The sequence below is a fragment of the Watersipora subatra genome, chromosome 1, assembly GCF_963576615.1.
Source record: "Watersipora subatra chromosome 1, tzWatSuba1.1, whole genome shotgun sequence".
Classification (NCBI taxonomy): domain Eukaryota; kingdom Metazoa; phylum Bryozoa; class Gymnolaemata; order Cheilostomatida; family Watersiporidae; genus Watersipora; species Watersipora subatra.
In genome coordinates, this window is record NC_088708.1 from 34,103,745 (window position 1) to 34,131,131 (window position 27,387).

General features: G+C 38.5%; 1 protein-coding gene across 2 annotated transcripts in view; it reads right to left on the reverse strand.

Annotated features, from left to right (window-relative positions):
* LOC137385349 (adhesion G protein-coupled receptor L3-like) overlaps nucleotides 1-27,387 on the reverse strand; it is a 68,543-nt gene that overhangs the window by 8,201 nt on the left and 32,955 nt on the right. For both annotated transcript variants that reach the window (XM_068071800.1, XM_068071799.1), the window contains 7 exons: nucleotides 17,732-17,949; nucleotides 12,118-12,288; nucleotides 9,177-9,342; nucleotides 7,214-7,339; nucleotides 1,988-2,210; nucleotides 873-1,079; nucleotides 245-353 (listed from right to left, as the gene is read on the reverse strand). In XM_068071800.1, coding sequence (XP_067927901.1) covers nucleotides 245-353; nucleotides 873-1,079; nucleotides 1,988-2,210; nucleotides 7,214-7,339; nucleotides 9,177-9,342; nucleotides 12,118-12,288; nucleotides 17,732-17,949 — 1,220 coding nt within the window. The remainder of the gene's footprint in view (nucleotides 1-244; nucleotides 354-872; nucleotides 1,080-1,987; nucleotides 2,211-7,213; nucleotides 7,340-9,176; nucleotides 9,343-12,117; nucleotides 12,289-17,731; nucleotides 17,950-27,387) is intronic.

A 27,387-nucleotide genomic window follows, 5' to 3' on the forward strand; every position in this document is an offset into this window, starting at 1 on the left:
ATAAATTTTTTACGATGATTATGTGGAATTTGCGTTATAGATTTACAATACAGGAGAGTCTACTGCACTGCTTTTAAAAACGTATAGCCATATTCAAGACCTCTCTAAGTAAAATACCTTACTTCTCAATATAACTCTAGAATTTATGACAGTGGCTGAAAGAATGCAGCAAAAAAACAGGAAAAACCAGAGCTGACTTGGTGAAAAATGGCGCATGAAGACTGGAGCTTGGAAGAGAGCTAACCTTGTGAGGGCTGGCGTACGGAGAAATGGCGACCAAGAAAAAAATCTCAGCCAACATCAAGTTGAAAACGAGATGCTTGTGAATTGTATTTCTGTCATTGCTCAGGTTCCTAAAAGGAGAAAGATTAATAGAGATTATGATAGCCTTGCTATCAGGGCTATAGTGCTTTAATAATCTTGATATCTGCAACAGGGTGACAGCCGCAGAAGAAATCTCTCATACCGAAAGCTGATGCAGTTTAATTATTTAGAATTAAACTGATTATGGTTGGCATATTAAAAGCTGTTGAGCTGTGTGATAGAATTTGTTGTATGAACTAACAAAAAATGTAGTAATAGATATTTTGAATAAAAACTTTAAAACCTAATAAATAATATTATAAACGCCAATGCATTCTTGACAAACATGTTTTGAACTATTTTATCAATTTTTTCAGGTCAAATATTGTATGTGGCAATATCAAACGCATGAGAGGTTGTTGATAAATTCTGGCAAATCTTGAGCATTTATCTAATGAGTCAGCGATGCCTTTGAAGCAATGCTGCTGCTTCAATAAAAACTCATAGATAAATATCAGACCTTTTGACAGTTAGTTGAAGTAGTCTAACCAAGAGAGAGGACAACTTACTTGAGACATTGAAATGTCAGCCATGCCAAAAAGAGGCAGACAATGGAGATACTACAGCCAACATAGGTTATGACAGTCAGTGCGAGGGGGCCTTCTGAGAGCTCCCCAGTTCTATCCAAAAGCACAGCAAAGTTGGTCAGGTGGCTACACTCGCATATGGTCTTGCCATCACTTCTTTTAACACGCCTGCATCCTTCCTGCGACCACCTGAAAGGAGGAAAATTAACTATGGTGAGTTTTTTCTATGGTGACTGTTTTTCAGCACACCTCGATTGAAAAAACTACAGTATGTTGATAATTATTTCTTAATGTATCGGCACATTGTCATACGTCAATGAACTGAAATTTTGACGTACGATCATCTTATATAAAAATATAGTAAACATTCAACGCTTAGCCTTAGGATGGTAAGTCATAAAACTGCCTGTTGCTAAAAGAGGATAAAAATCATTTTTACTTCACTCAGAGACTTAGAGTTGATAATGATATACACCAACTTACCATTGTCCTGACAGTCACCAAGTATTTATTAGCAGAGGCTGTGGACAGTGTTAAGTACTCGACTAAACAAATTCATTATTCAAAATTAGATTTAATTATTTAAGAATTTAAAACATTTAAGCAATCGAGCATATAGCATAACATCGCGATTTAAAAGCTTATAATTTGTGATGAGATAACTCCTCACAAGCAGGCGGCTCTCTTAATAATCGACACGAATCATTTTAACAAACTTAAAAACTGTCTGAGAAAACGGAGTAACATGAGCCGGTGAATCACAAAGCGATACGGGGGCAACGACGAGCTCTGACAATTAAGTAGAATGTCAAACCTAAACAACGAGTAGATGTGATAAGCCCACTAGCATTGTCTTTACATCTGGTTATAATCAATCGAGTGCACTGAGTACAGATCGGAGCGAACTGAGGAGGCCATGTCATGGAAATGTAATGACATTATTATCCTAGTGGTTTTACGGAATCCTGCACAATATCAACGAAATGTTGCAAAGTTCAGTTCATTAAACTAAAATACTTTGACCAACAATTTGGACTTCAACAAACCCTAAGCAAGAAGCTTAAAGCAAAATAGAGAAAGCTTCACCAAACTGTCACCTAGGAATCTTCTCATCATCCCAAAACATGCAGTAAGTCTTGGGCTCATCCTCTTGGTGATCGAGAGAGAAAGAGAAAGGAGTATTGAGCTGACGTCTAGCAGTGCTTTGATTTGTGTCTAGCATGGAAACCGACAGCAATGCGCTACCAACAGTAAGGTTACTGCCAGCATTCCATAAATCACTCTGGTTTGTGTAAAACAGCATCACAAGTTTTCCCAATTCTGCAACAGAAATAGTTACTGATTCGGCAAGATGCAAAAACATTCTAAAGCCTTCAATATCTCAGCATCTCGAAATGTAATTTTAGCATGGAAATCTATGGAATATTCTGCAATAAAAAATCAAACAGCAACAATTAATCTGTGTGGTGGAGAATTTTGTTCTATCGAGTTCCAACTGTTTCATCTAGTAGAATAATAATAATGTTAAGGTTGACTTGCAACAAAATTCAAATTACAGTTATTTGATATGAAAAGATTCACCATGTCTTACTCTGTTGTGTTGTAGGTGCAAAATATGTGGAAAGGTGATTACAAGCCCTTGAAAGCTCAAAAATGAACAGTTAATCACAGCCATCACGAAGACGCCGTAGACTGGAATCCCTTTCCAAAACGGCTTGAATGAGACGTAGTTGAACAGCAGGCTTCTGTTTAAACTTTCATGCAACCTCATTCGTTGAAATATTTTAACAAATAGGCTATACTCCACACATTCAATAAAACCATGTCTATTGTTCTTATGCGCCTGTTTTATCGTCATTGTAATGCTGTCACTTTTAGCACTGATATCTTACAACTTACCATAAAAATTCGTTAAACTTTTTAACCTTAGCTCGAAGTAGTGCATATCATTGTCTGATAATTATGATCAAGCCTGTTGGTCATTTGTGATAATCGAAAAGTGCTGCAGAAATTATTTGCGAAGTATTGAGTCACAGATCAGATTACGACTTGCCGATTAGACCAAACCGAAACAAAACTGTAAAGTAGCGAGCATCTATATTTGATACGGGGTCTTCGGTAAAAACCCGAAGTGTTTGTCATAAACTAGTGCTACGATAAGTTTTATATTGAGTTTTTTATTGCCTTTTCAATTTAGGGAGAACATCACGTGGCAAGACGATAACCAAATTTCATGGCTACGTCAGAGAAATAAAGAGATTCCAATCTACGGCGGCTTTTCGTTTTTGAGCTTTTAAGAGCTTGTAATCACATTTCCACATATTTTGCACCTACAACACAACAGAGTAAGACATGATGAATCTTTTTATATCAAATAACTGTAATGTGAATTTTGTTGCAAGTCAACCTTTAATAATAATACGAATTATGATAATAATGATAACATCCTTCATAGATGTTCATACATGTCTACAAGATTGCTCACACACAGGGTTGGAAAAAACCACGGTTTTTATGAAAAAACCACGGTTTTTATGAAAAAACCACGGTTTTTATGAAAAAACCGAAAAAACCCTTTTTTTCGGTTTAAACCGGTTTTTATGGTTTAAACCGGTTTTGATGGTTTATATAATTTGATCAAGGTTTTTGCAATTTTAAGTCTAATTAACATCACTTACTATAGCTGCATGATTGAGTATTGAACATACATATGTGGAATAATCCGTTAAAGATGGTACTGTGGGAGTTGTTATGGGGAAAAAAAAGAGAAAACATGGAAATTTCAGAATGAGTCTTAAATCAAACATGATCAATGAAATACAGAGCAGAAATCTTATCACATAAAGTGAATATTTTACATACAGCTCTATGTATAAGTAGGAACTTTAATCCCAGTGATTAGTCGTGTGGTAGTGTAGAGCAGAGCATAATGCAGATGCATTGCTAGTGTTTGGAGCTGTGGCAGATGACTCAACTTCTATCACCTGAATATTAGCATCACTGTCTGAATTGGTGTTTTCAGCTTGACATTTTGCTACGTGAACTTTAAGCCTATCTGCGTGACCTCGCGTTACGACAGCACACCTATTACGCTTTGCCTTAAAACCTTTGCTTTTCAAAACTTTTCAAAACACAACAAACTTGATAAACTGAATTCTAACAATCCAACTACTTTGGCTTGAGCCCAATAAATAAAATATCAGTTTGCAAAGCTTTCGCCCAAATAGATTTTATTGTTTTAATTTCTAATTATAAGTAATCCTTTCTCACTGGCCAGACTTGAGAAAGTATTTATCCATTATTAGAGATGATGATTGGATTAGTATATTTCACATGGTTTTTATATTTCATCAGTAAAGAGATCATCATATCACTTGATAAAACCAATTAAAAATGAAATTCACTAATTTATTGTTGTGCTAGGATTTCATGTAGTTTCAACTTGAACTCTGCCATCAATTTACTACTGTGTCCTAAATGAACTTCCACAGCTGATAATTACATATAATTGCATTTTTACTGTGCATGAGCCACTAGGAGCTTAAAATATTATGTTTTTCACAAAAAATAATGAAAAAACCGAAAAAAACCATAGAAACCGTTTTTTGGGCTGGTTTAAACCATTAGTTTAAACCGAGCCAACCCTGCTCACACAGCCAACTGCATGTTTTAGAAACATCTGGAAGACTAAATATTTAAGCTCCGAACCTGGCACAATCATATTTTATATTCTGACTATTAAGCTCATGCTCGGAGCCAAACATAACATTTAAGAAAGCAAGAGATCTGAACCATTTAACTGATGCAAAAGAACTCAATACTCTTTGCGTTATCCAGTTTAACTGTGGAGTTTATTGTTCATTTCTTGACTAACTCTTATTTCTGTAAATACTAGAATAGCAAGCATATTTTATACCAGCAAACATGAAGTCAATCAACCTTTGTCCTAACTAGTGATACTTTAAGGCACGAATGCTTGGAAAGAGACAGCACGCTGCGACTCCTAAGGTTACACAGGAAGATGTTTATTTCAGCGCTTCATAGGCGCTTCATCTTTAATAATACCCATCCCTGACCGTTTCTCATCCAATAGCTGACCAGGTTGTGTACAGCCAAACCTCTACTTAGCGAATTTTCTAACAAACTCTGCACGAATTTTTGATAGCCAAAGATTTGTCGAAGTAAAAATGAAGAGGCTGAGAGGGGGAAGAGGCTGAGAGGCTGAGAGGGGGGGGTGAGAGGCTGAGAGGGGGGGGGTGAGGCTGAGAGGGGGAAGAGGCTGAGGGGAGAAGAGGCTGAGAGGGGGGGGGGGAGGCTGAGAGGGGGAAGAGGCTGAGGGGAGAAGAGGCTGAGAGGGGGGGGGGAGGCTGAGAGGGGGAAGAGGCTGAGGGGAGAAGAGGCTGAGAGGGGGGAGGCTGAGAGGGGGGGAAGAGGCTGAGAGGGGGGGGGGGTGAGGCTGAGAGGGGGAAGAGGCTGAGGGGAGAAGAGGCTGAGAGGGGGGGGGGGGGAGGCTGAGAGGGGGAAGAGGCTGAGGGGAGAAGAGGCTGAGAGGGGGGGGAGGCTGAGAGGGGGAAGAGGCTGAGGGGAGAAGAGGCTGAGAGGGGGGAGGCTGAGAGGGGGGGAAGAGGCTGAGAGGGGGGGAAGAGGCTGAGAGGCTGGGGGGTGAGGCTGAGAGGGGGGGGGGGGGAGGCTGAGAGGGAAATAATGAAATAGACTAGCTAAACTTGAAACTTATGGCAGGCATCAGAAGCTTTATAAATTTTTAACAATCCAAAAACGTTCAAAGCGTTGAAACTGTATCCCAATACAGGTTCTTTTGCTAACCTAAACAGTTCTAGGATAAAATGTAATCTCTGAGGAAAATTATTAGTTCATTTAGGTAATAGTTCAAGCAAATCCAAGAGATGGTAGTTTCCATGACAGGTGCTGGCAGCGATGACAATAATTGCTGGTGTGAGAAGGTTATCTATCAGCCACAAATACTCAGCAGTAATTATAAACAAGATGAGTCAAATATAGACAAACCTCTACAAACAGCCTGTACTGTTGTTATGTTGAAGCCGTAGACTGTATTTATGTTTGAATGTTGGAGTCAAAAATCTTATGAGAATATAGCAATTTGTTTAACATGCTACAGAATAAAAGTTGGTATATAGAAATTTATACAGGAATTATCATATGTTTTTGAGCTAAACAATAAAGAAATTACCGTGTATTGCTATGGAAATACTTGCTTCAACATACGGAAGTTTCAACATACAAAGTAAATGCCAGATCGAATCCCATTTTATACAGAGTTTTGTCTGTATCAGCGGGTGGAGCCAGATGCTTAAGCCGATTTTCTTTTTTAATAGCAAAAACAATTACCATAATTGCAAGCCTATCTGTTTCAAGAACCTTATTAAAACCCAAACAGTACGCATATCAGTTACCAAAGAAACAAATTAGATATGAGATTACATAATCGTTCTAAAAAATCCAAGGACGAAGGCTCTAAAGTCGCCACCAAGAGAAGATGTGTTGAAGACATCAGCGGTGGAAATAGACGAATCCATGAGCAATACATCGTTGTTTTTGCAATGCCTACATTACGAATCGTCTTGTTCAGCAACGGGTTTGATCTTAACAGTTCTTATTTTGAATCCTTCAAAAGAAATCGTAATCAATCACCTAATCAAAAGCACACACAAACTTACGTCTCCAAATTATCTAATAGACTTTTTGCTACTCAGAAATAGTTTGCTAATATTATTAAACCCTGAACGCTACCACTCTCCTCTGATTGGACTGACTGATATTAGACGCTACCACTCTCCTCTGATTGGACTGACTGATATTAGACGCTACCACTCTCCTCTGATTGGACTGACTGATATTAGTACAGAACTGCGTTTACTAAAACTTAAGCGCCCACAAAGAAATCTACCTACGCATTACTCCAGTAACCAAACACTAACACAGGAAGCCTAGAGCTCAATCAGCAGAGAATGCTGGTGACATCATCTTCCTTATAACTTAGGGAATCATTCCAAGATGTCTGACTGATGATTTTAGCTGACTGGGTGGTGGGAAATAATAATTGATTAAATAGAGACAGCTGTCAGGTCTCTAGCAAATCTTAAATGTGCGAGTATAATCTGCAGTTTTCCTCTCTTTCACATTTATGATGGCAGTATAATAATGGTAGACTAACCTACCTGAACCTTTATATGTAGAGGTTTGACTGTAGAATAACCTACCTGAACCTTTATATGTAGAGGTTTGACTGTAGAATAACCTACCTGAACCTTTATATGTAGAGGTTTGACTGTAGAATAACCTACCTGAACCTTCATTTTCCTGCGGCAGGTTTGTGACAGGAAAGCTGAGAGAACCTCCTGTAGACTCGATCGAGATTGACCCGTCCAAATTGTCTTCTTTTCCAAGGTCAACTACTTCGATGAACAGCTCTACAATAGAACATAGGAACAACATGAGAGGATGAGATAGAAGATAAGGCATGAGAAATAGAACAGGAGCCCCGAGGTTAGCGAGCAACAACTGAGCAACAATAATAGACGCTGAAGACTCCTCTCACTTTTCCTTATAAATTAACAGATGTTTACTACTGGGTGACTTCACTTTGAATTGCAAACGATAAAAAAATCTAAATGGAAGAAAATGCGAACACAAATTTATATACCACTTGTAAATGGAAAGAGGGTTTTGAACAATACAGCCAAAGCCAAACGAGCAACAATTAAAATTTTTCAATTGTGTCAACCGAGGCCTGGCTATACACACCGATTAACTGCTACTAAAAAGCAATCAACTGCTACTAAACATCGCACACATGAGAAGTAGAGTAGATTGATGACTGAGAATTGGCCCCAGTTCTGTGAAAGTCATTAATGTCCTTGCTGGGTTTACTGTTATAGGAGTATCGTCTGCATTTTGAATAAATCATAGAGATCATCAACAATTTATGATAGCAATGACCCTTCGTGCCGCCTTTTCTATTGCTATTTTCTGCTCAGAGACGAAATAAAAGTTAAAGCAAAATAAAGCTAAATACAGAATAGTCTGGGTTCATTACATGAATCTGAGTGAAGATAAACTTCAGGCTTTAACATTTTTATTTACCTTAAGAATTATCTAAAAAGTTATATGGAAGATCAAGTGGCACGAAGGGCCTTAAAAATTTCTGTGGCAAACGAAAATAGCTTTGTTTACATATGCAAACAATATATACATGCTGTTTGTGTGATGCCCTGTTATAATGATACTATGAACAGCTAGCCAGCTCAATATACTGTGTTGGTATGCTACATACTAGGACTATCACCAGCTAGCAAGGTCTATTTACTGTGTTGGTATGCTACATACTAGCACTATCACCAGCTAGCAAGCTCTATTTACTGTGTTGGTATGCTACATACTAGCACTATCACCAGCTAGCAAGCTCAATATACTGTGTTGGTATGCTACATACTAGCACTATCACCAGCTAGCAAGGTCTATTTACTGTGTTGGTATGCTACATACTAGGACTATCACCAGCTAGCAAGCTCAATATACTGTGTTGGTATGCTACATACTAGCACTATCACCAGCTAGCAAGCTCTATTTACTGTGTTGGTATGCCACATACTAGCACTATCACCAGCTAGCAAGCTCTACATACTGTGTTGGTATGCTATATACCAGCACTATCAACAGCTAGCAAGCTCTATATACTGTGCTGGTATGCTATATACTAGGACTATCAACAGCTAGCAAGCTTAATATACTTTGTTGGTATGCCACATACTAGCACTATCACCAGCTAGCAAGCTCAATATACTGTGCTGGTATGCTATATACTAGGACTATCAACAGCTAGCAAGCTCAATATACTTTGTTGGTATGCCACATACTAGCACTATCACCAGCTAGCAAGCTCAATATACTTTGTTGGTATGCTATATACATGTACTAGGGCTATCATTGGCTCTGTATTAACAAAGGCTACTAAAACTAACAAATTTAAATAAGGTCAAAGAGAGGAAAGAAGGTGTTGGAGTTGTACTTGACAGAATTTGAAGCGCTACGAGTCTCCTTGTGACGTCATACCTATAGACTGAGACTTGACATGTATGCTGCTATACCTATAAACTGAAACTTGACATGTATGCTGCTATACCTATAGGCTGAGACTTGACATTTATGCTGCTATACCTATAGACTGAGACTTGACATGTATGCTGCTATGTAACTCCATACCTATAGACTGAGACTTGACATGTAAGCTGCTATGTGACTCCATACCTATAGACTGAGACTTGACATGTATGCTGCTATCTGTTGCTCCAGCAGTTCCACGAGACACTTTCTCTACTGCTGCCACCACTTCCATGCTCTTGGTTGACTCCTTATCAGTCCTTCCTTGGTCACGGATAGCGCTCAGTAAGCTGTCTCCCACTTGTAGGACATCCTATGGAGCCAAAGACATAGAAACACACATTGAGCTAACAACAATTATAGCAGTCTGGTAATAACATAACAAAGCACAGGCATCTATTACAAAGTGTTCACGGGGTGATGGTATGGTGGAGATTGATTTTGTGACTTCTGAAAACGAGTTAGTTTTTCAAATAACAGTCCGCCGAGGTAGTATAGCTTCTTGTAGCGCTGTACTCTGTGTAACGAAACCATCCCTAGTGAACCCGCATTAAATGGCGAGACAAGGATGACAACACTAGGAATAGATTGCCTCTCACAGAATAGCCCTAGCTCTACAAATACACCCTTGATGCTATAACCATTCTGGCATATATTGTTGGTCATACTTCTACCATGTTTCCATAAACGCTTGCGTTTGGCAATTCATTCCTTGTTTAGTCAACCAATACATGATCAAATATCCAACATAGCATTGTGTCTTGTGTCTTGGAAACCCGGTGGTCGGCTGTTTCGCACATGATAATGGAGAGTAAGTGATATAATGTCAGCTGAGCTTATCACACGCTATCAAGATGTCACAGCACCAAAAATATTATCATCGGGACAACAAGGGTGCCACAAGATTTATCACTTCACCCTAAATGTGATGAGTCGCCTACAACGTTCCTTGTGAAAATTTAATGTCATCCACCGATGGCTTGACTTCCTACCATCACCTCTATTATCCATGTAAATTATTCTCACTAGGAAAAGGCAACAAATGGGTCTATATTTATTTATTCAAGCTCAATTCCTGGTGCCATCTCGCAGCCAATACAGGTTAGCAACAGTGAAGCGTTTAGCCGCTATATCAATTAAGCAGCCGATGTACAAGAATGGGGGTCGCCGAATTGCAATGCGGTTTATGTTCGTGTCATTAGGTTTTCATACATAAATCAAGTGCAGCCACTGGTAGACACTGAGTGCATTGTATCATGTCTTATGTTTGATATAAACCACATGTTCATATGTCTTTGAGAGGGTACAAGTATTACAAATACAATACGAGACCACCTGATGCCGCCACAGCTATCCCTGAGTAAAGTGACAGGAATGTCATAAATTCCAAAGATAGATTCATGATTACTGGTAGAGCGATTTGAAACGAATTCCACCCGACCCGCTGGAGCCCACTCCCTGTTCCGCAAAGCTTGCACAACTCCATCTATACATATTAGCATAGAAGCCATGATGAGACTCAGAAGCAGCAGAACTCTTCTGTGGGTCTCGGTTTCTCCCAAGCTGAGTGAGGCAAGAGCAGTTTTGAAAAACCACCGTGCAAATCTACCACATATGATCAGTAAACAATCAACTAGCACCATAGCGTATGAGCAGTAAACAATCAACTAGTACCATAACAGTACAAACTGAGTCCAGCTCAGTGGACTGTTGGAATAGAACTACTAGTAGTTGTATTGAATATTGCAGTCAAGCTTTGAATTGCATTCTTATGCAACAAAAAGGACTGCAGCTTCGGATAAATTTGGAAGTGTCAAAAGCATCTTTGAAATGCTACCCGCTATGACGAAAAAGTCAGGCATGTTTGGAAGAAATAAAAACTGTGAAAAAAAGATAAACACACCAATAAAAATAATTCCCATGACAAGATAGTTAAAGGAGAGACAATCAGTGCAGTGAACTCCTTACACAGAAATAGTAATGTAAATGAATAGGAAGGATTTAGATGAGAACTCTAACATGATGTTCCCAGTGACTAGCATTAGAAGTAGGCACCTCTCTTACAGACATAACTTAGGATGAAAACTCTGGGTAGGCTTAGAATAGTTCAAATACAATGGTCTACCGTATATGTATAGCCTAAAGGGGTGATCACACGAGAGCTGAAACGAACTAAACGACGCAAATCGACGTCGCTGTCAGTTGTAAACTGTTCGGCCAAAGACATTTCTGGCCGAAACGAACCATTTTGGTCCTGCTCGAAATTTCGTGGCCGAACCCTTGCTCTTATTGGCTGGTTAAAATTCTAGCGAGCGTGTCACATTTCTCCTTTAAGTACATGTGAGCAAAATTAAAAAAGAAATGGGACGATACTTTTATTTCGTTAAATAAACAACATGAAGCAATTTATGACAAGGCTCACCCGGACTGGTGATTTGTTGCATAAATGTAAGATGTTGCATTTAAGTTTTGCATAAATTTAAGAGAATGGTTGTGATTTTCTTTCGTGTAGAATATAAGTAGTGTGTCATACTCATCCTGATGAACTATCGTTGACTGATTTATTTATGTAAAACTACAGTACTATGATTAAGACTGGTTTTGTTTGATATGTACTCAGCATAGAAAAACATTCATATGTTAATAAAAATATAATTATGTTGATGGGAAGGGTTGGCAAAATCTTTGTTAGCTTCTTAGCTCAAATACATAAAAACTACCAATGAAACAGTGTCCTGTCTCCATACGTATGGTCTCTAGGAGGCAAGTGACTTCGGATGCCATGTGACATGTGGCTTAGCTGACCCAAAGTAAAACAACTTCCGAACCAAACCCAACCTAAGTCGGTTCGGTGCTCGTATGACCACGCCTTTAGTGTAGTGTAAGTATAGTAGGCTATACGACTCAGAGCTGAAACTATATATTTAAAAAAATTTAAAACAACACGGATTAATACATTCTATAATATTTTCTTATAAAACAGATCCAGATGGTCAATTTTATTCAGATAATACATTTTTTATAGACGCTAGATCATGTGAACTGCGCATTATCAGGATAATAGCAGATCTGCTTAGCATAGCCTCACCTGAGTTATGTTGAGTACATCTGTTGATCCCAACTGCTCAATTTTATTTGCCACAATATCGTCTAGTGTGGCTATGACATAATTGACATCACTTAAGGTCAGCTTCTCTGTTTTCGTAACATTCACCAGACTATCAGTGAGGTTAGCCAAGTCTTCCTCAGTCTTAACTTCCTAATATAAATAGATCACATCCTTGGTCACATTCTGTATATATTTTGTCAAAAGGCAACACAAACAAAGGACCTCTCATGATAGCTAACAGCCTATCAAAATTTTACTGTAAATCTAGCCAAACTGATTCCATGTAAGAATATTTTTGTTAAAGCAAATAAAAATATTGAACAGATATTTATGAACTACTATAGAATCTATTTGAATGCCATGACGCTCTATTTTTCAACATTTTCCCTGTAGTGGCGTTTTATTAGAGGTGATGTTTAAATAGAAGGTGGCGCTGTACTTTTCAAATGGCTAATCAGAATTTTGGGAGGCCAAATTTAATCCTTTTACGGGGAAAGCGAATGTCGCCTATAATTTGCACTCTTCTTCACACAGCGTCATTAACTTTTTTCAGTGCGATAAATATGCTATAACTTACCTCCAACCTGTCAGAGATCTCTAAATAAATATGCATTTGAGAAAGAGAAAAATATTTCTATCAGTTGATATTTATTGCTTGCAATTAACCTATGACGATCTTATAGCTTGTGTTGCAATTTGCTGAAGCTTTCAATTTTTATTTCATTCTAAATTTGCAGGTATATTTTTATTTCATATCTATATTTAACAATGTTGCAAGAAAACTCATTGCATTCATCGGTATGTTTGCTACAGTTTGCAACCAAAACTGGCTTTTAATACTGCAATAGAAGAAGAGTTATGAGCGTCGATCCATTGCAAGCCGAGTTGAGATAACAGCTATGATGCTATCAAATAATATGCTATAAACCTGAAAATTTTATAAATTATATAATAATAATCTAACAAATGCTACAAACATATATTCAAGAACAAGAGACATAAACAAACCATCAATATACTAGAAATTCCCCCTTCATACAGCCCACAACCAAAGTGATAATGGAAAAAGAAAGGGTACTGCCCGTTAAGAAATGCAATATTAGCAGTCAAATGGCACTGCAGTGCAATAGGAGAACTGCAATGGTAGCTGTAATGTACTGGGTGTTATTATGTACAACAAACAGCAATAATGAAAGGAAAAGATAATATGTTTATATCTTTCCCCTGTAATAGGAGAAATGCAATATTAGAGGTAAAATGGCAAGCTGCTGTGTAATATACACAGGCTGGGGGCTGTATATCATTGGTCATAGCAACCAATATCAAGAAGTTGTGATATTTATCTAGATTTCGGTATTTATATCTAAAAAAAATATGCTGAATTTAAAAATCTAAACAGATTTTAGCTGGTTGTCATAGAAATAGATGTATATCTATAAGACAATGTAGGCCTATCACTTAATGTTGCAGATATTAAAAACGGCTTGACAGTACCGCGATATTGGGCACACCCGTAGTATCATCAACAAAATCTTTAGAAAAATAATAACAGTAAAATATTGCACACCATCGGTCATTATATACTTCGATCTTGCAAATTCGAATGATTATTCTTATAACTAAATCTTATAATAATCTTATAAAATCGAATAATTATTCTAACAATTAAATATTGTAATAATCTTATAAGAATTATTAAAAAAATATCATCATCATTTCCTTTACTTTCACTGCTTTGGACATCAGTTGGAATACCAATGTACTCATTATAAGTGTCCAAAATGTCAGAGTCCAGTAAAATCAGCAAAAAAGAAACGATTACTTTTCAGTACTTCTACGTTAATTACTGAAACCTTCGGCAGTAGGACAATGCCATAGGCTAGTGAAATGTGCACGTTTTTCTCGTGAAATGCGCACGACTTGATGGCTCTACTCTCTGTCGCACGGCCTTATCGGCGTTTCGTTGGCCGGTCTTAATTTTGATTAAAAAAGGCTTGTCAAGTTTTAATGGCGATTTTAGGCCAAATTAATCTGTCTATTTATGTATAATCTGATCAGATGGGTTAGTTTTAGGATATTGCGTCAACTTTTCAAAGACATAGTAACACATGTTAATATGTTTATATGTGTTTTGTATCATTATTATACTTAAACGGCTCTACACAAAAATGGTTAAATTCTTTGATGGGATTTCGGTACAAGGGTTTGGTAACGACCGTTGATGGATAATTTTTCGGGAGTTGTGTGCGCATATGCATTTATCATAAAGCTCCCAAACAATCGCTTCGCTCGTGTTTGGTCATGGGAATACATTCAGAAACAAAAATTTACATTTTGAAACAAAAATATTTGCATCGTTTGCTTGGCAGATTGCGTTCTGATTGTTGCTCTCATATGGAACCCTTTCATCTTCTTTTAGTTGTCGAAGACCTTCCACAGTGTCTGCTGACTTCAACTCTTCTCATGCACTGCTGAACTAGTCGATATTAGCGTGACAACAATTTTTTAGCAGAGTAAACATTTTACGCATTGCCATTTAAAAAACTTTTCGTGGAAATAACGATAAACCTTTAGACGCATGCACGCTTAGCACAAGTTATAGCCTACAGTAGTAGTACAAAATAGTAGTACAGATTCCATCGTAATTGTAAACCGTTTTTGCACATACGTCAAAGTATCAAGACCACATTAAAGATGTGGTTGCGTCAAATTTAAGTTGATCTTAAAAGAAAGCATTTTTCTTTCTCTATCAGTTGATATGTTGTTTGTTGTGTTACGCGATCGCATTGCCAAAATATTTGAAGATTAAAACCGAAAAAATCTGATCGCCGTAAAAACGCTCAGGTCACAAAAACGTGCCCAGACTCGCCCAAAATGATGTCACGCGTTAGGCAACCTGTCTCTATCTCCCGTATTCACATCGGCTATTTGCGATAAAAGTCTAGTCTTACGCGGCTCTATTGGCATATATCTTATTTTGTATTTGCTCATGTTGGCTAGAATAAAATTTTAAATCCTGCTACAGATGCATTATTATGAATGTTTCAAAGGCCTCAAATAACGAAAATTGAAAATTTGTTCTACTCACTTTCTCCAAATGTTGTGTAAACATTTGGGTACCGACTACCAATTCTACCGGTCTACGGTAATTCTGTCAAGCTAACTATGTAGAACAAGGTCTTTGTATCAGCACAGTTCTGCAGCTACCCATACTAACGATATACAGCCTCCCATAAGCCCCGCCCACATTATGTCTGTCGCCTATCTTTGGGGCGGGGCTGTATATCATTGCCTACACCGTCTACGTACTAGTTTCTTACTAGTAGTATTCTTACCGAATACTACAATTTATTCGGTAGTATTCTTACCGAATACTACCGAAGTGAAATAAGCAAGCCACGTCTTTGAAAAGAATATAGACAGGGATAGAGTTTTAAGGATGAGAAGTCTGCTGCAAACTGGATTTGAACTCACATTCTCCAGTTCTGCGGACATCCATATACCATATCCGATACACTACAATATTCTGCAAATCATGTTTTGCATTATCTTCAACAATATTATTTTATTATATAATTTTTACAAGCAAAAATATTTTCATCTCGGCATAAAGCTTTTATTAAAAATATTCATCAAGTCGTGGCCACTCACATAGTATTAGCTGATACAATAAGACAAATTCATCTACTGCAACAAACTCAAACAAAACATCATGGCTTATGCAGCACGCATTCAAGTCTCTCTTTCCCCTTTATGGCAGTTTCCACACTGACAAAGCTTCTTCGGCTGGTGGGATGACATAAACATTCTGTAGTCAGTAAAACAAATGCAATAAATATGTCATTCATAGATATGTCATTCTAAAGCGTATCTATTGCCAGCTTCCAAATTGGGAGTTAAATAGATTGCGAGTGTAATTTTAAAAACGAATAAACATTTAGTAAAAGCACAAGTACGCCAAGCCAACGATTCGAAGCTTTGGTTCTGGAAATTAAAGATTTGCAATGATCAATCGATTTTACCCACTTCCTATGAGTGAAAATAATTTGTAATCATGACTCTAATTTACCAAAGAAAATTCGGAAAAAATATTATAGCTAGGTAAAACGGCAGATAAGCTATGAAACGATGATTGGGGATAGCAAATAATTATTATTTTATTAATTAGTATATGTATTTATGACTATAAAAATATTACATTTACTTAAGTATAGAAGACTCTAAGTTAATTTACCTCCATTCTGTCTTCCTCTGCAGCAAAACGCTGCTGACGCCTTTCAGCTTTGACCATAGGCTGTCTACTCTAATCTTTTACTAAAAGTTGCTCAGATAACTCTGAGTCACAGTCGCTCGAACTTGAAGCCATTTTAAAACTATGTATAACTTAGTAATTGTTGAAACGCGTTGAATCAGTAACGATGAGAATGAATTATCTAACGATGAGAATCTTCGAGATCACAGACAACGCGTTTTACGAGTGATAACATATATTACGGCCTATATAAAAATTTCGCGCTCATGATTGGCTAACGAAGCGACCTCAAATTTATTGCTCGTGGTTTCGTTTCAGATATCTTGCTTGTGACGTCACGAAAGAAGCACCCGCTGGAACGTGAGCTTTTTAAAAGAAGACCTCATTCAAACGCATATATCTCTGGACAGGGTTGGTCTACAAAGACAAAAATGGCATCAATTTGTAGCTGATGTTTTAGCCTTTTATGGGTCTCCATTTCATTAAATTGAATTTTTTGACGCAACCACATCTTTAAACAAGTACCTACTATTAGCCTACTAAAGTTATTAATTATTTCTATGGAGCTCCTTTCAATGTTTTAAAAAAAACCGTAAGCTTTGGAGTTAGAAAACGGACTTCGGTATGAACAGCAACCATGAAAGAATTTATTGTTATTGATGTAACCGAGTCATTATTAGTAGTATTTTGTGGACACTGTTCTACTGATCACTTTCTAGTATGGGTTCGCAAAAATCAAAGAATGTCAATGTGGCGGCCAAATGGAGGTGGTGTTCGATTAAAAGGCGGCGCTCTATTTTTCAACTGTTCACTTATAGCACTTGGCAGTCAAATAGAGGTGACATTCAAATAGAGGTGACATTCAAATAGAGGTTTTACGGTATCTGTCTTGCGATGTTTTACATTCCCATTCTCGACTAGCCAGACAGTAAGCAAATGACAGTACAAAGTTTAAAATACTGAAAACTTTGCAGTTGATCATTGTAACCTAGCAATACTGCAATTAACAAATTTGTGACATGAATGGTAAGAACTAAGCTGCCACCCCATTGATAACCAATGACCAACCCTGAAAAACAACATTTTCATCTGCGTTTGATCAAGGCTCATCGATACAAGTTATCTGGGCAGCGACTGGAGTCTCAGAGTCTCGCATATATTACCTCTTCAGTAAGGAATCTCAAGCTAGGAGGCATTGCACATTTTGGAATGCCTCTGAAGCTATAAAATACTATCAGTTCAGTAGACGAATCTTAAGCTAAGGTCATCACCTGCTGATGACACCTAGGCGAAGAGACTATTTGTTCAATGGATGAATCTCAGGTGTGAGGAGTTACCTACCTTCCCAGTAGTAACTATCAGACTAGGAATGATACAGCGGCTTGTGTCAATATCGTTTGCCCATATGCCAGAATCTCTACATTGCCTCCGAGCAGCGGATGGTAAGACTCTGGTGTCTCCTGGACATGTAGCGGTTCGCATCAGCCCTGCAGACGTTATCGGCCAAACCAGAACCGTGTCTCGGTAGTTGCTAGTTTCCATCGGGCATTCAATTGGCACTACAAGGCAGCTCACAGCCATGTTACACCAATTCTGACAGTTTAATAAATGCATACAGGTATATTAAAGCTAACAAAACTATGCCTGTTGTTGAAAAGCAAGTATGCAATAATGTATGTCTTTGGTAGGCTGGCATTGCAATGGAAATCGGCTGAACTATAGCAACATGTATACATCATAAAAAGATGTTGAGAAAAACATGGTCACCCCCTCTTGAATGGCTGAACATAGAACAGGATGAGGGCCTAAGAGACTGGGTTGAGGAGCGAACACCTCATTTGCATCTCAAGCCTATCCGGGGAGCTGTCTATAGTAGATTTGACTATACATGTACATGATTCACTCCGTCGCCTGATAGAAACTGGAAATCGTGAGATGGAAGATGTTTGTCATAGCATTCATGTTCAGTGATTGCTCGATAGCTCAAGTACTTGTTTTCGTTAAAGATGTGATGACATGAAACTCTTGTGGATTTTATCAAACAGTATTGATATTTTTCTATCATTTGAGATTTTATTTGCTGTTTTTTGCTGTTTGAGGTGATCTGACTGCCAGGATGTTTAAAGATTAAAATTGACTAAAGTTGATCGCAGTTAAAATGCTGCTCACAAGAAAAAGGCGTGTCCAAACTTACCCCAAAATTACGTCAATAGTCGCGCTTCCTGTTTAATTACAAGTGATTAATATAAGGGTCTCCGTTTTAGCCAATAATAAGCACCGGGGACTGTATGTTTACAGAGCATTTAGATAAAAATATCGGGATAAATTCTAACCAAGCTATCGTTAAATCATATGAGACATATAGCAATGTACCTGTGGCTATTTTTGAAATTTTACTCCAACAATTATAAGCAAATACAAAATATGTCGATAGAGACGCGTAGCACTGCAAACTTAGCGCAATCGTGCACTCTACTTGTGGAAAATCCGAAATCACCGTTAAGGATAGTTTGAGCACTCTCTGAATCTCTGAATATCCAAACAGTCTGTAACACCGTTAAAGACTGTTTGGCTATCACCGTCATACGTTATGAGTGAGCGAGTGACCAGACCGACAAACAAAAAAATTCATTCTGCACTGCTAAGTGATGGAGACAAAATTGTGTATGAAGATGAAATTGGCTGCATTTTACATATGCATTCACAAACTCTCTGATGCAAAAGGAATGAACATGAATAAAAATGTTCATGTTAATTGCTCGTGTTCATGTTAAACCTAAACTTATAGTATTGGAAAAGAAGCCATGATTGGGGTAAGGTTTAGGAAGAAAAAAGAACAAACAGAATAAAAGAGATGCATATCGGGCTGGCATGGTTTAGTCCTCCATATACTATCTTCCAATTTAAACAAAAAGATATAGCGGGTAGAAACTAGACACATATTATATTACTGAGTCCAAAAATTCCCTTAATTTCACAAATATTCCTAACACAGACACAGATTGCTCGCTCCAACAGTCAACCAGATGCTAATACTCTGATCAAAACTTTAAAATATCAATAAAACTATCATCTATGCTTAGCTTAGCTACCCATTTTATTTATTATTCCGATTTTGTGACTTTTACACTCCTCCTGGATACCCGACCACTGTTATACTCAGGACACACCCCTCCTAGATACCTAACCACTGTTATACTCAGGACACACCCCTCCTGGATACCTAACCACTGTTATACTCAGGACACACCCCTCCTGGATACCAAACCACTGTTATACACAGACACACCTCTCCTGGATACCCAACCACTGTTATACTCAGACACACCCCTCCTGGATACCTAACCACTGTTATACTCAGACACACCCCTCCTGGATACCTAACCACTGTTATACTCAGACACACCCCTCCTGGATACCTAACCACTGTTATACTCAGACACACTCCTCCTGGATACCTAACCACTGTTATACTCAGACACACCCCTCCTGGATACCCAACCACTGTTATACTCAGACACACCTCTCCTGGATACCCAACCAATGTTATACTCAGACACACCCCTCCTGGATACCTAACCACTGTTATACTCAGACACACCCCTCCTAGATACCCAACCACTGTTATACTCAGACACACCCCTCCTGGATACCAAACCACTGTTATACTCAGACCACTCCTCCTGGATACCCAACCACTGTTATACTCAGACACACCCCTCATGGATACCTAACCACTTATACTCAGACACAGCCCTCCTGGATACCAAACCACTGTTATACTCAGACACACCCCTCTTGGATACCTAACCACTGTTATGCTTAGACACACCCTTTCTTTAGCTTTTAGGGTAAATCTCAAAGCTATCTCCTTTGAGGCACTGACATGCGCAGCACTAGCAATATTTTACCATTGAAGAGACGTTATATACGTAAAAGATTAGATCCTAAAAGGGGCCGTCAACAAGTAGACATAACGTCCTTCTAAGGTTTCATCACTATAAGAAATATTCAAAACTTCATAATATAATTTCTAATGCTGCTATCTCTGTTGATTAGTTATAATAAAAATTAACCATAACAGTAATTTAAAGTGAGATTGCAAAAAATATTTCTACAACACAAATAAATACAACCTTAAAAGTGTTGCTTATTTTGTAAATTGAGAGCGAAAATAAAAATAAGTCAAAAAAATTAATACATGTTCAAAATGCGCTTGGCAATTTTTTAGTCCAAGAGCTTACATTCATACATTGGTCAAAGCAATACAACAATGTAAAATTCAAGAAATTTAGCTACGTATGAAAACTATCTACAAATATTTTTTCAACAGAAGATATCTTAGATGTATGAAACCCAGTGCTTAAGACTAGGGATCCCAATCCTTAACGTACAAACCAACTGAGATACACAATGCAATCTAGCACTTCGATGACTAACATGCAGATAGTTGAGCGATTATGTTATAGAAAATATAGATAAAATATACATGAACGTTGTATTTATTAATATTAATGGAAGAAAAATACCTGAATAATTTTAATTTTTCAATGCTCATAAATGGAAGCGTTACACAGTATTTATAGCATGCATTTGGTTGCCAAAATTTAATTATAGTAAATGAGAAATAAGATGTAGTGGCTTATTGACAAACCTGGTCCAAACAAGAAAATTGTTAACTGAATCTACTTGCTATGTTTCCCAAGTACGGACAAAATTGATTTGCCAAAATAAGAACTCATTAGATAGATACATGTGAGTGATAGATACATGTGAGTGATAGATACATGTGAGCGATAGATACATGTGAGTGATAGATACATGTGAGTGATAGATACATGTGAGCGATAGATACATGTGAGTGATAGATACATGTGAGTGATAGATACAAGTGAGCGATGGATACATGTGGGCGATAGATACGTGTGAGCGATAGATACGTGTGAGCGATAGATACGTGTGAGCGATAGATACGTGTGAGCGATAGATACGTGTGAGCGATAGATACGTGTGAGCGATAGATACGTGTGAGCGATAGATACGTGTGAGCGATAGATACGTGTGAGCGATAGATACGTGTGAGCGATAGATACGTGTGAGCGATAGATACGTGTGAGCGATAGATACGTGTGAGCGATAGATACGTGTGAGCGATAAATACGTGTGAGCGATAGATACGTGTGAGCGATAGATACGTGTGAGCGATAGATACGTGTGAGCGATAGATATGTGTGAGCGATAGATACGTGTGAGCGATAGATACGTGTGAGCGATAGATACGTGTGAGCGAGAGATACGTGTGAGCGATAGATACGTGTGAGCGATAAATACGTGTGAGCGATAGATACGTGTGAGCGATAGATACGTGTGAGCGATAGATACGTGTGAGCGATAGATACGTGTGAGCGATAGATACATGTGAGCGATAGATACATGTGAGCGATAGATACATGTGAGCGATAGATACATGTGAGCGATAGATACATGTGAGTGATAGATACATGTGAGTGTAAACTTGCAGTTTATCATATCCATTAATACTGTGATTGAAGGTATTATTTCTGTTGTCACTAGTAGTAGTCACTAGTAGTAGTCACTAGTAGTAGTAGTCACTAGTAGTAGTCACTAGTAGATTAGTTGAAAGTACATGCCGTTACTAATCCAAATACTTGATTTCCAAATTAGAGCTATTGTAAAGGAATACACAGTCTTGTTTGCTGCCAAATATGCATTATTGATTTTTGCACTGACCAAGAATGTATGACCCCCTACTGTCAGCCGTGAATGAGGGTAATTGCCACTCATAGCAGTATGGCCCGATATGTGGTCACCAATCGCAGCGCCGACAGAACAATTAAAAAAGGTATTTTTTGCAACCAGGTCATTTCAGCAGCCTTATGATTTAGTTTCTCAGTAGTAACCCAGCCATAAGCACACACCTACTATATTGTACAGCAAACACTAAAGCAAGATTTTGACAGCCTACGGAGGCAAAGGTAATTAATTATAACACTGTTTTAATTGTGAATTATTGTGAATTATATAACTTTTAATACGCTGCCATTGCTAGAACCTTTTATTGTGTATCAGAGCTTGTAAATGTGTCACTCATATAATTTTAACTTGGCATAATTTGATTACTACATTCTCTATTTTATATTTGTATGTTTCTTTTATGCTAGGCTTCACGGTCATGATGCTTAATAAACTATAAAGGACCAGTGAAATCAAACCTCAACACGTTATATGTCTGTCACAATCTTGAATAAAGCCTAGAGTTTTACCAAAAACTCTATAGTGAAGCCTCCACATCCGGAGTGTTGAAAAGGTCAGAACTACCCAAAGTGGTTAGAAAAGCTACCCACAGAGCTATAGCTACCCACAGAGCTATAGCTACCCACAGAGCCATAGCTACCCATAGAGCTACAGCTACCCACAGAGCTATAGCTACCCATAGAGCTACAGCTACCCACAGAGCTATAGCTACCCACAGAGCTATAGCTACCCACAGAGCTACAGCTACCCACAGAGCTACAGCTACCCACAGAGCTATAGCTACCCATAGAGCTACAGCTACCCACAGAGCTATAGCTACCCACAGAGCTACAGCTACCCACAGAGCTACAGCTACCCACAGAGCTATAGCTACCCACAGAGCTATAGCTACCCACAGAGCTACAGCTGCACAGAACCTATACAAGCCCACAATACAGTGCCTACAGATACAGAGTGACTATATTGTCATAAAGAAATTATCAGCCAGCCAAGCTAAGTTCAAATACATATACAAACATTAGCCCAAGCGGACCAAAGAACTATAGTGAGTGTAAACTGCCACAAGTATACGCATACAGCATTGACAGGTATTACATTTGTTACTACAGACAATTAGCGCTATTAACATTAGTACACAGCCCTCAGTTAGAGCTGCTATCAGTATATAGGTCAGCAATTATCATAGACTAGCAATAACATAGTAGTATTATTGCTATTATCAGAAGCCTGTTTTAATTAGATAATTTTAATAGATATTAATTTTGCAACTGCCCTTGGGCGATAATCACTGATCAGTTACCTTTCGCAGCATATCAGTTACTAAAAGTGTACCTTTGAGTTATATAATTTGTATGTATAATTTTAAGACATTTTGTCAATAGATTGTAAAAACTAAGCCATAAAGCTGCTGAGTAGTAAATCCCACATTTTTAACCGTACAATTTTTGGTTGTCTGTCTGTGCTGCCTTTCGCGTTGCCACAGTTGGGCTTTGCGCGCTGCGATGGGCGACACTGATTCGGAATCTGTCAGTAGTGAGCCAGGCTGTGTGCAAAGTGAGCAAAATTCCGGACACTTGGATAAACCCAGCGTCAGTTCTACCGGAAATACAGATAAAAGGCCTCAAAGAAAGGCAGCTCTTTCTTTAATAGGTCAAGAAAGTAAGGTATATCAACTGAACATAAAGGTGTTGAAAGAGATAAATGTGCAGGTTAAGGCAATTGATTTCTTGTCAGATACAATTGATGCTGAGTCCGCTGAGAATGTTGTTGAAATGTTGAAATCAGTAGATACTCAATTTTGTAGTGTGTCAGATTTATACAATGAACTTGTTGATCTTACTCAAAATAAAGTTGATGAACAAACTGAGACTATGTTTGCTATGTATAAAAGCGAAGTTGACTCCACCAAAGAGCATTGTCACAAAAAACTCTATAATCTGGACACAGAAAGGCAAGAAGAAGAAGAACTCATAGAAGCTCAAGCTGCAATAGAAAGAACAAAACAGGAAATGGCAGAACAGCAGAGAATCTTTGAAGACCTGATGAAAAGACGAAGAGCGAAGAAGGCCCTTGTTGAGGCTGGGTCGATACAGCAGCAACTCCGGCAGGTTGACCTCCTTGACCAATCAACAGACCATACACAACAAGTGGGAGAAGATGTTAACGAAGTCAATGCCATGCATTATCAACATCCACACGGAAGTGTACCTACAAGTCAACCATCAAGCAGCACCATGCATCAAACACACCAGAGAAACAGGAGAGACGAATCTATGCAGCAACAACACACGCAACAAGATAGCCTATTAGCCAGTCATAAAATTAACAGTAATGCGCAGCAAGGTCTTATCAGTAGCCAGCAAGAATGCATGAAACAGTTGGGTGAAACCATAACTGCAAGTTTGAGCAGAAGTTCCACAAAGAAGTCAGTTGAACCCGAAGTTTTCGCCGGTAATACGTTAGACTTTATGGATTGGCAAGTTGATTTAGACGCCTATCTTAAGGCAGAGAACATTGAAGGATCCGATCGTTTGAGACACTTGAAGAAATATGTAAAAGCAGAAGCTAGGAAATGCATAGATGGATACTTCCTAGTGGCTACTGCAGACGCATATGAATTGGCAAGGGAAAAGCTTAGAGAACGGTATGGAAATCAGCAAAGCATTTCTAGATCATTTAGACAGAGACTTGCAGAATGGCCCCGGATAAGTGCAAGAGACGGCCAAGGCTTAAGAGAGTTAGGCGACTTCTTGTGTCACATACGTAGTGCGATGAGCACCATACCCTCACTCGAAATCTTAAATGATTGCAATGAGAATGAAAAGATGATACAGAGACTCCCAGACTGGCTACGAAACCGTTGGGCTAGAAAGATCGCAAGGATACAAGTGTCAGAAAAGAGATATCCAGACTTTTGCGAGTTCACAGATTTCATACAAGAAGAAGCACATGTAATGACATTACCAATATCACTAATTTCAACTAAAGAAAACAAAGATGATAAAGACAGAAGCACAAGACAAAGAGTCCGGAACTACCAAACATCAGCTGAAGAAGAAAACACTTGTCTCTTCTGCAAGAGAAGACACAAAGTAAATGTCTGCTATACATTACAAGCTAAACCCTATGAGGAAAGAGTGACGTTCGTAAAAGAACACAACCTGTGTTTTACCTGCTTAACCACAGGACATCGTTCAAAAACCTGTAGAAAAAAGGACACCTGTAAAAGATGTAACAGAGCGCACCCTACAGTTCTTCACGACGACAATTGGAAGCCAAGAGGCAAAAGATCAGATGAACATAAAGACAACTCAAAATCTTCACCACCAAATAGGGAAACAAAAGAGAAAGGAGAAAGCAAAGCAAAGTCAAATACTGGCCCAAACACCGAAGTAAATGTAAGAAAAACTCAACTCAAATCAGAGATTCTCAGCATGGCTGTACCAGTTTATGTATCTTCTGGAAACAAGGAACTGCTTGTTTACGCTCTATTAGATACTCAGTCAGATTCCTGTTTTGTCACTAAGACAGTTGCAAACATCATCGAGTCTAAAGGCGAAAGTGAAGATGTCGTTGTATGCACATTAAACGGCGAAACGACTAAAAGAATAAAGAAGTACGACAATATAACCATACGAGGCTATATGACAGATGCACATGTAACTGTAAGCGCATACGAACAAGACTATATAACATGCAAGAAAGAGCAAATCCCAACTAAAGAAAAAGCTAGCCGACTGGATCATCTCTCACACTTAGGAAAAGAGATACCATCTTACCTCGACATACCCGTCGGGTTATTGATAGGGTCTGACTGCCCACAAGCACTTACACCTCTCAGCTCAGTGGCAGGAGGCCCTGGAGAGACCTTTGCGATGGAAACCATATTTGGTTGGACGCTCTGTGGAGGAACAAACAAGAAAATCCCGTTGAAGAACGTCTCATCATATAAAACAGATACAAAGAAAGATAGCGAAATACTGAACATGCTAGAAAGGGACTTTAAAGATGCAGAACATGGTATCGCATCCCAAGAGGACATTCTATTTACAAAAATGCTTACAGAAGAAACTGCTCAAAATGAAAAGGGCACCTATGTTCTCCCACTTCCATTCAAAAACGGAGCACCCACGCTCCCAGACAATCGACCTCAAGCAGAGAAGCGCCTGGCACAGCTCATAAAGAAACTGAAGGAGGATAAAGCGTACAAAGAAGAATACGTCAAATTCATGGAGGACCTTCTGCAAGCTGGTCATGCAGAAGAATGCCCAGCAACCACTCAAGATGAAACCACTAAAGGCTGGTACATACCCCATTTCGGAGTAAGACACCCAAAGAAGAAAAAGCTCAGGGTAGTTTTTGATGCAAGTGCTAAATATAGGGGGATATCTTTAAACGACACCTTGCTGCAAGGACCTGACCACATAAATAGTTTAGTGGGGATACTATGTCGTTTTAGAAAGGAGAGCATTGCTATATGCTGTGACATACAGCAAATGTTTTACAACTTTCATGTGCCAGTCAAACACCGTAATTTCCTCAAGTTCCTCTGGACAAACGAAGACTTCACTCAAACTAAAGAATTAAGAATGAAGGTTCATACTTTTGGCGCCACGTCATCGCCTGGTGTAGCAACCTTTGGACTAAGGAAACTGGCCACGGACTACAGTGATATATCTAAGAGTGCTGCACAGTTTCTACTAGAAGACTTTTATGTAGATGATGGAATCACCAGTGTTGCAAACCGAACAGAGGCTATAGAACTTATAAAAGACTCAAGAGACATTTGTTCAAAAGGAAACATTCGACTACACAAATTTGTGTGCAATGAAAGAGAAGTGCTTGCTTCAGTTCCAACCAGCGAAAGAAGTGAAGGTGTAAAAAGTATAGATTTGTTCACAGATAAACTGCCAAACGAAAGAACACTTGGCTTAGAATGGGATGTAAACACAGATGAGTTTCATTTCACCAACAACGTGCAAGCTAAAGATGCCACAAAGCGTGGACTCCTATCCAGTGTCGCTCAAATCTACGATCCACTTGGCTTATTGGCACCCTTCATATTAAAAGGCAAGCAACTTCTGCAGATCTGTACATCTGACAAACAACCATGGGATGAACCTATCAGCCCAGAACTAAAAGTAAAGTGGGACGCATGGCTACAAGAATTGCAAGGATTGGTGATGGTGCGTATTCCAAGATGTGTAAAGCCACACACTACG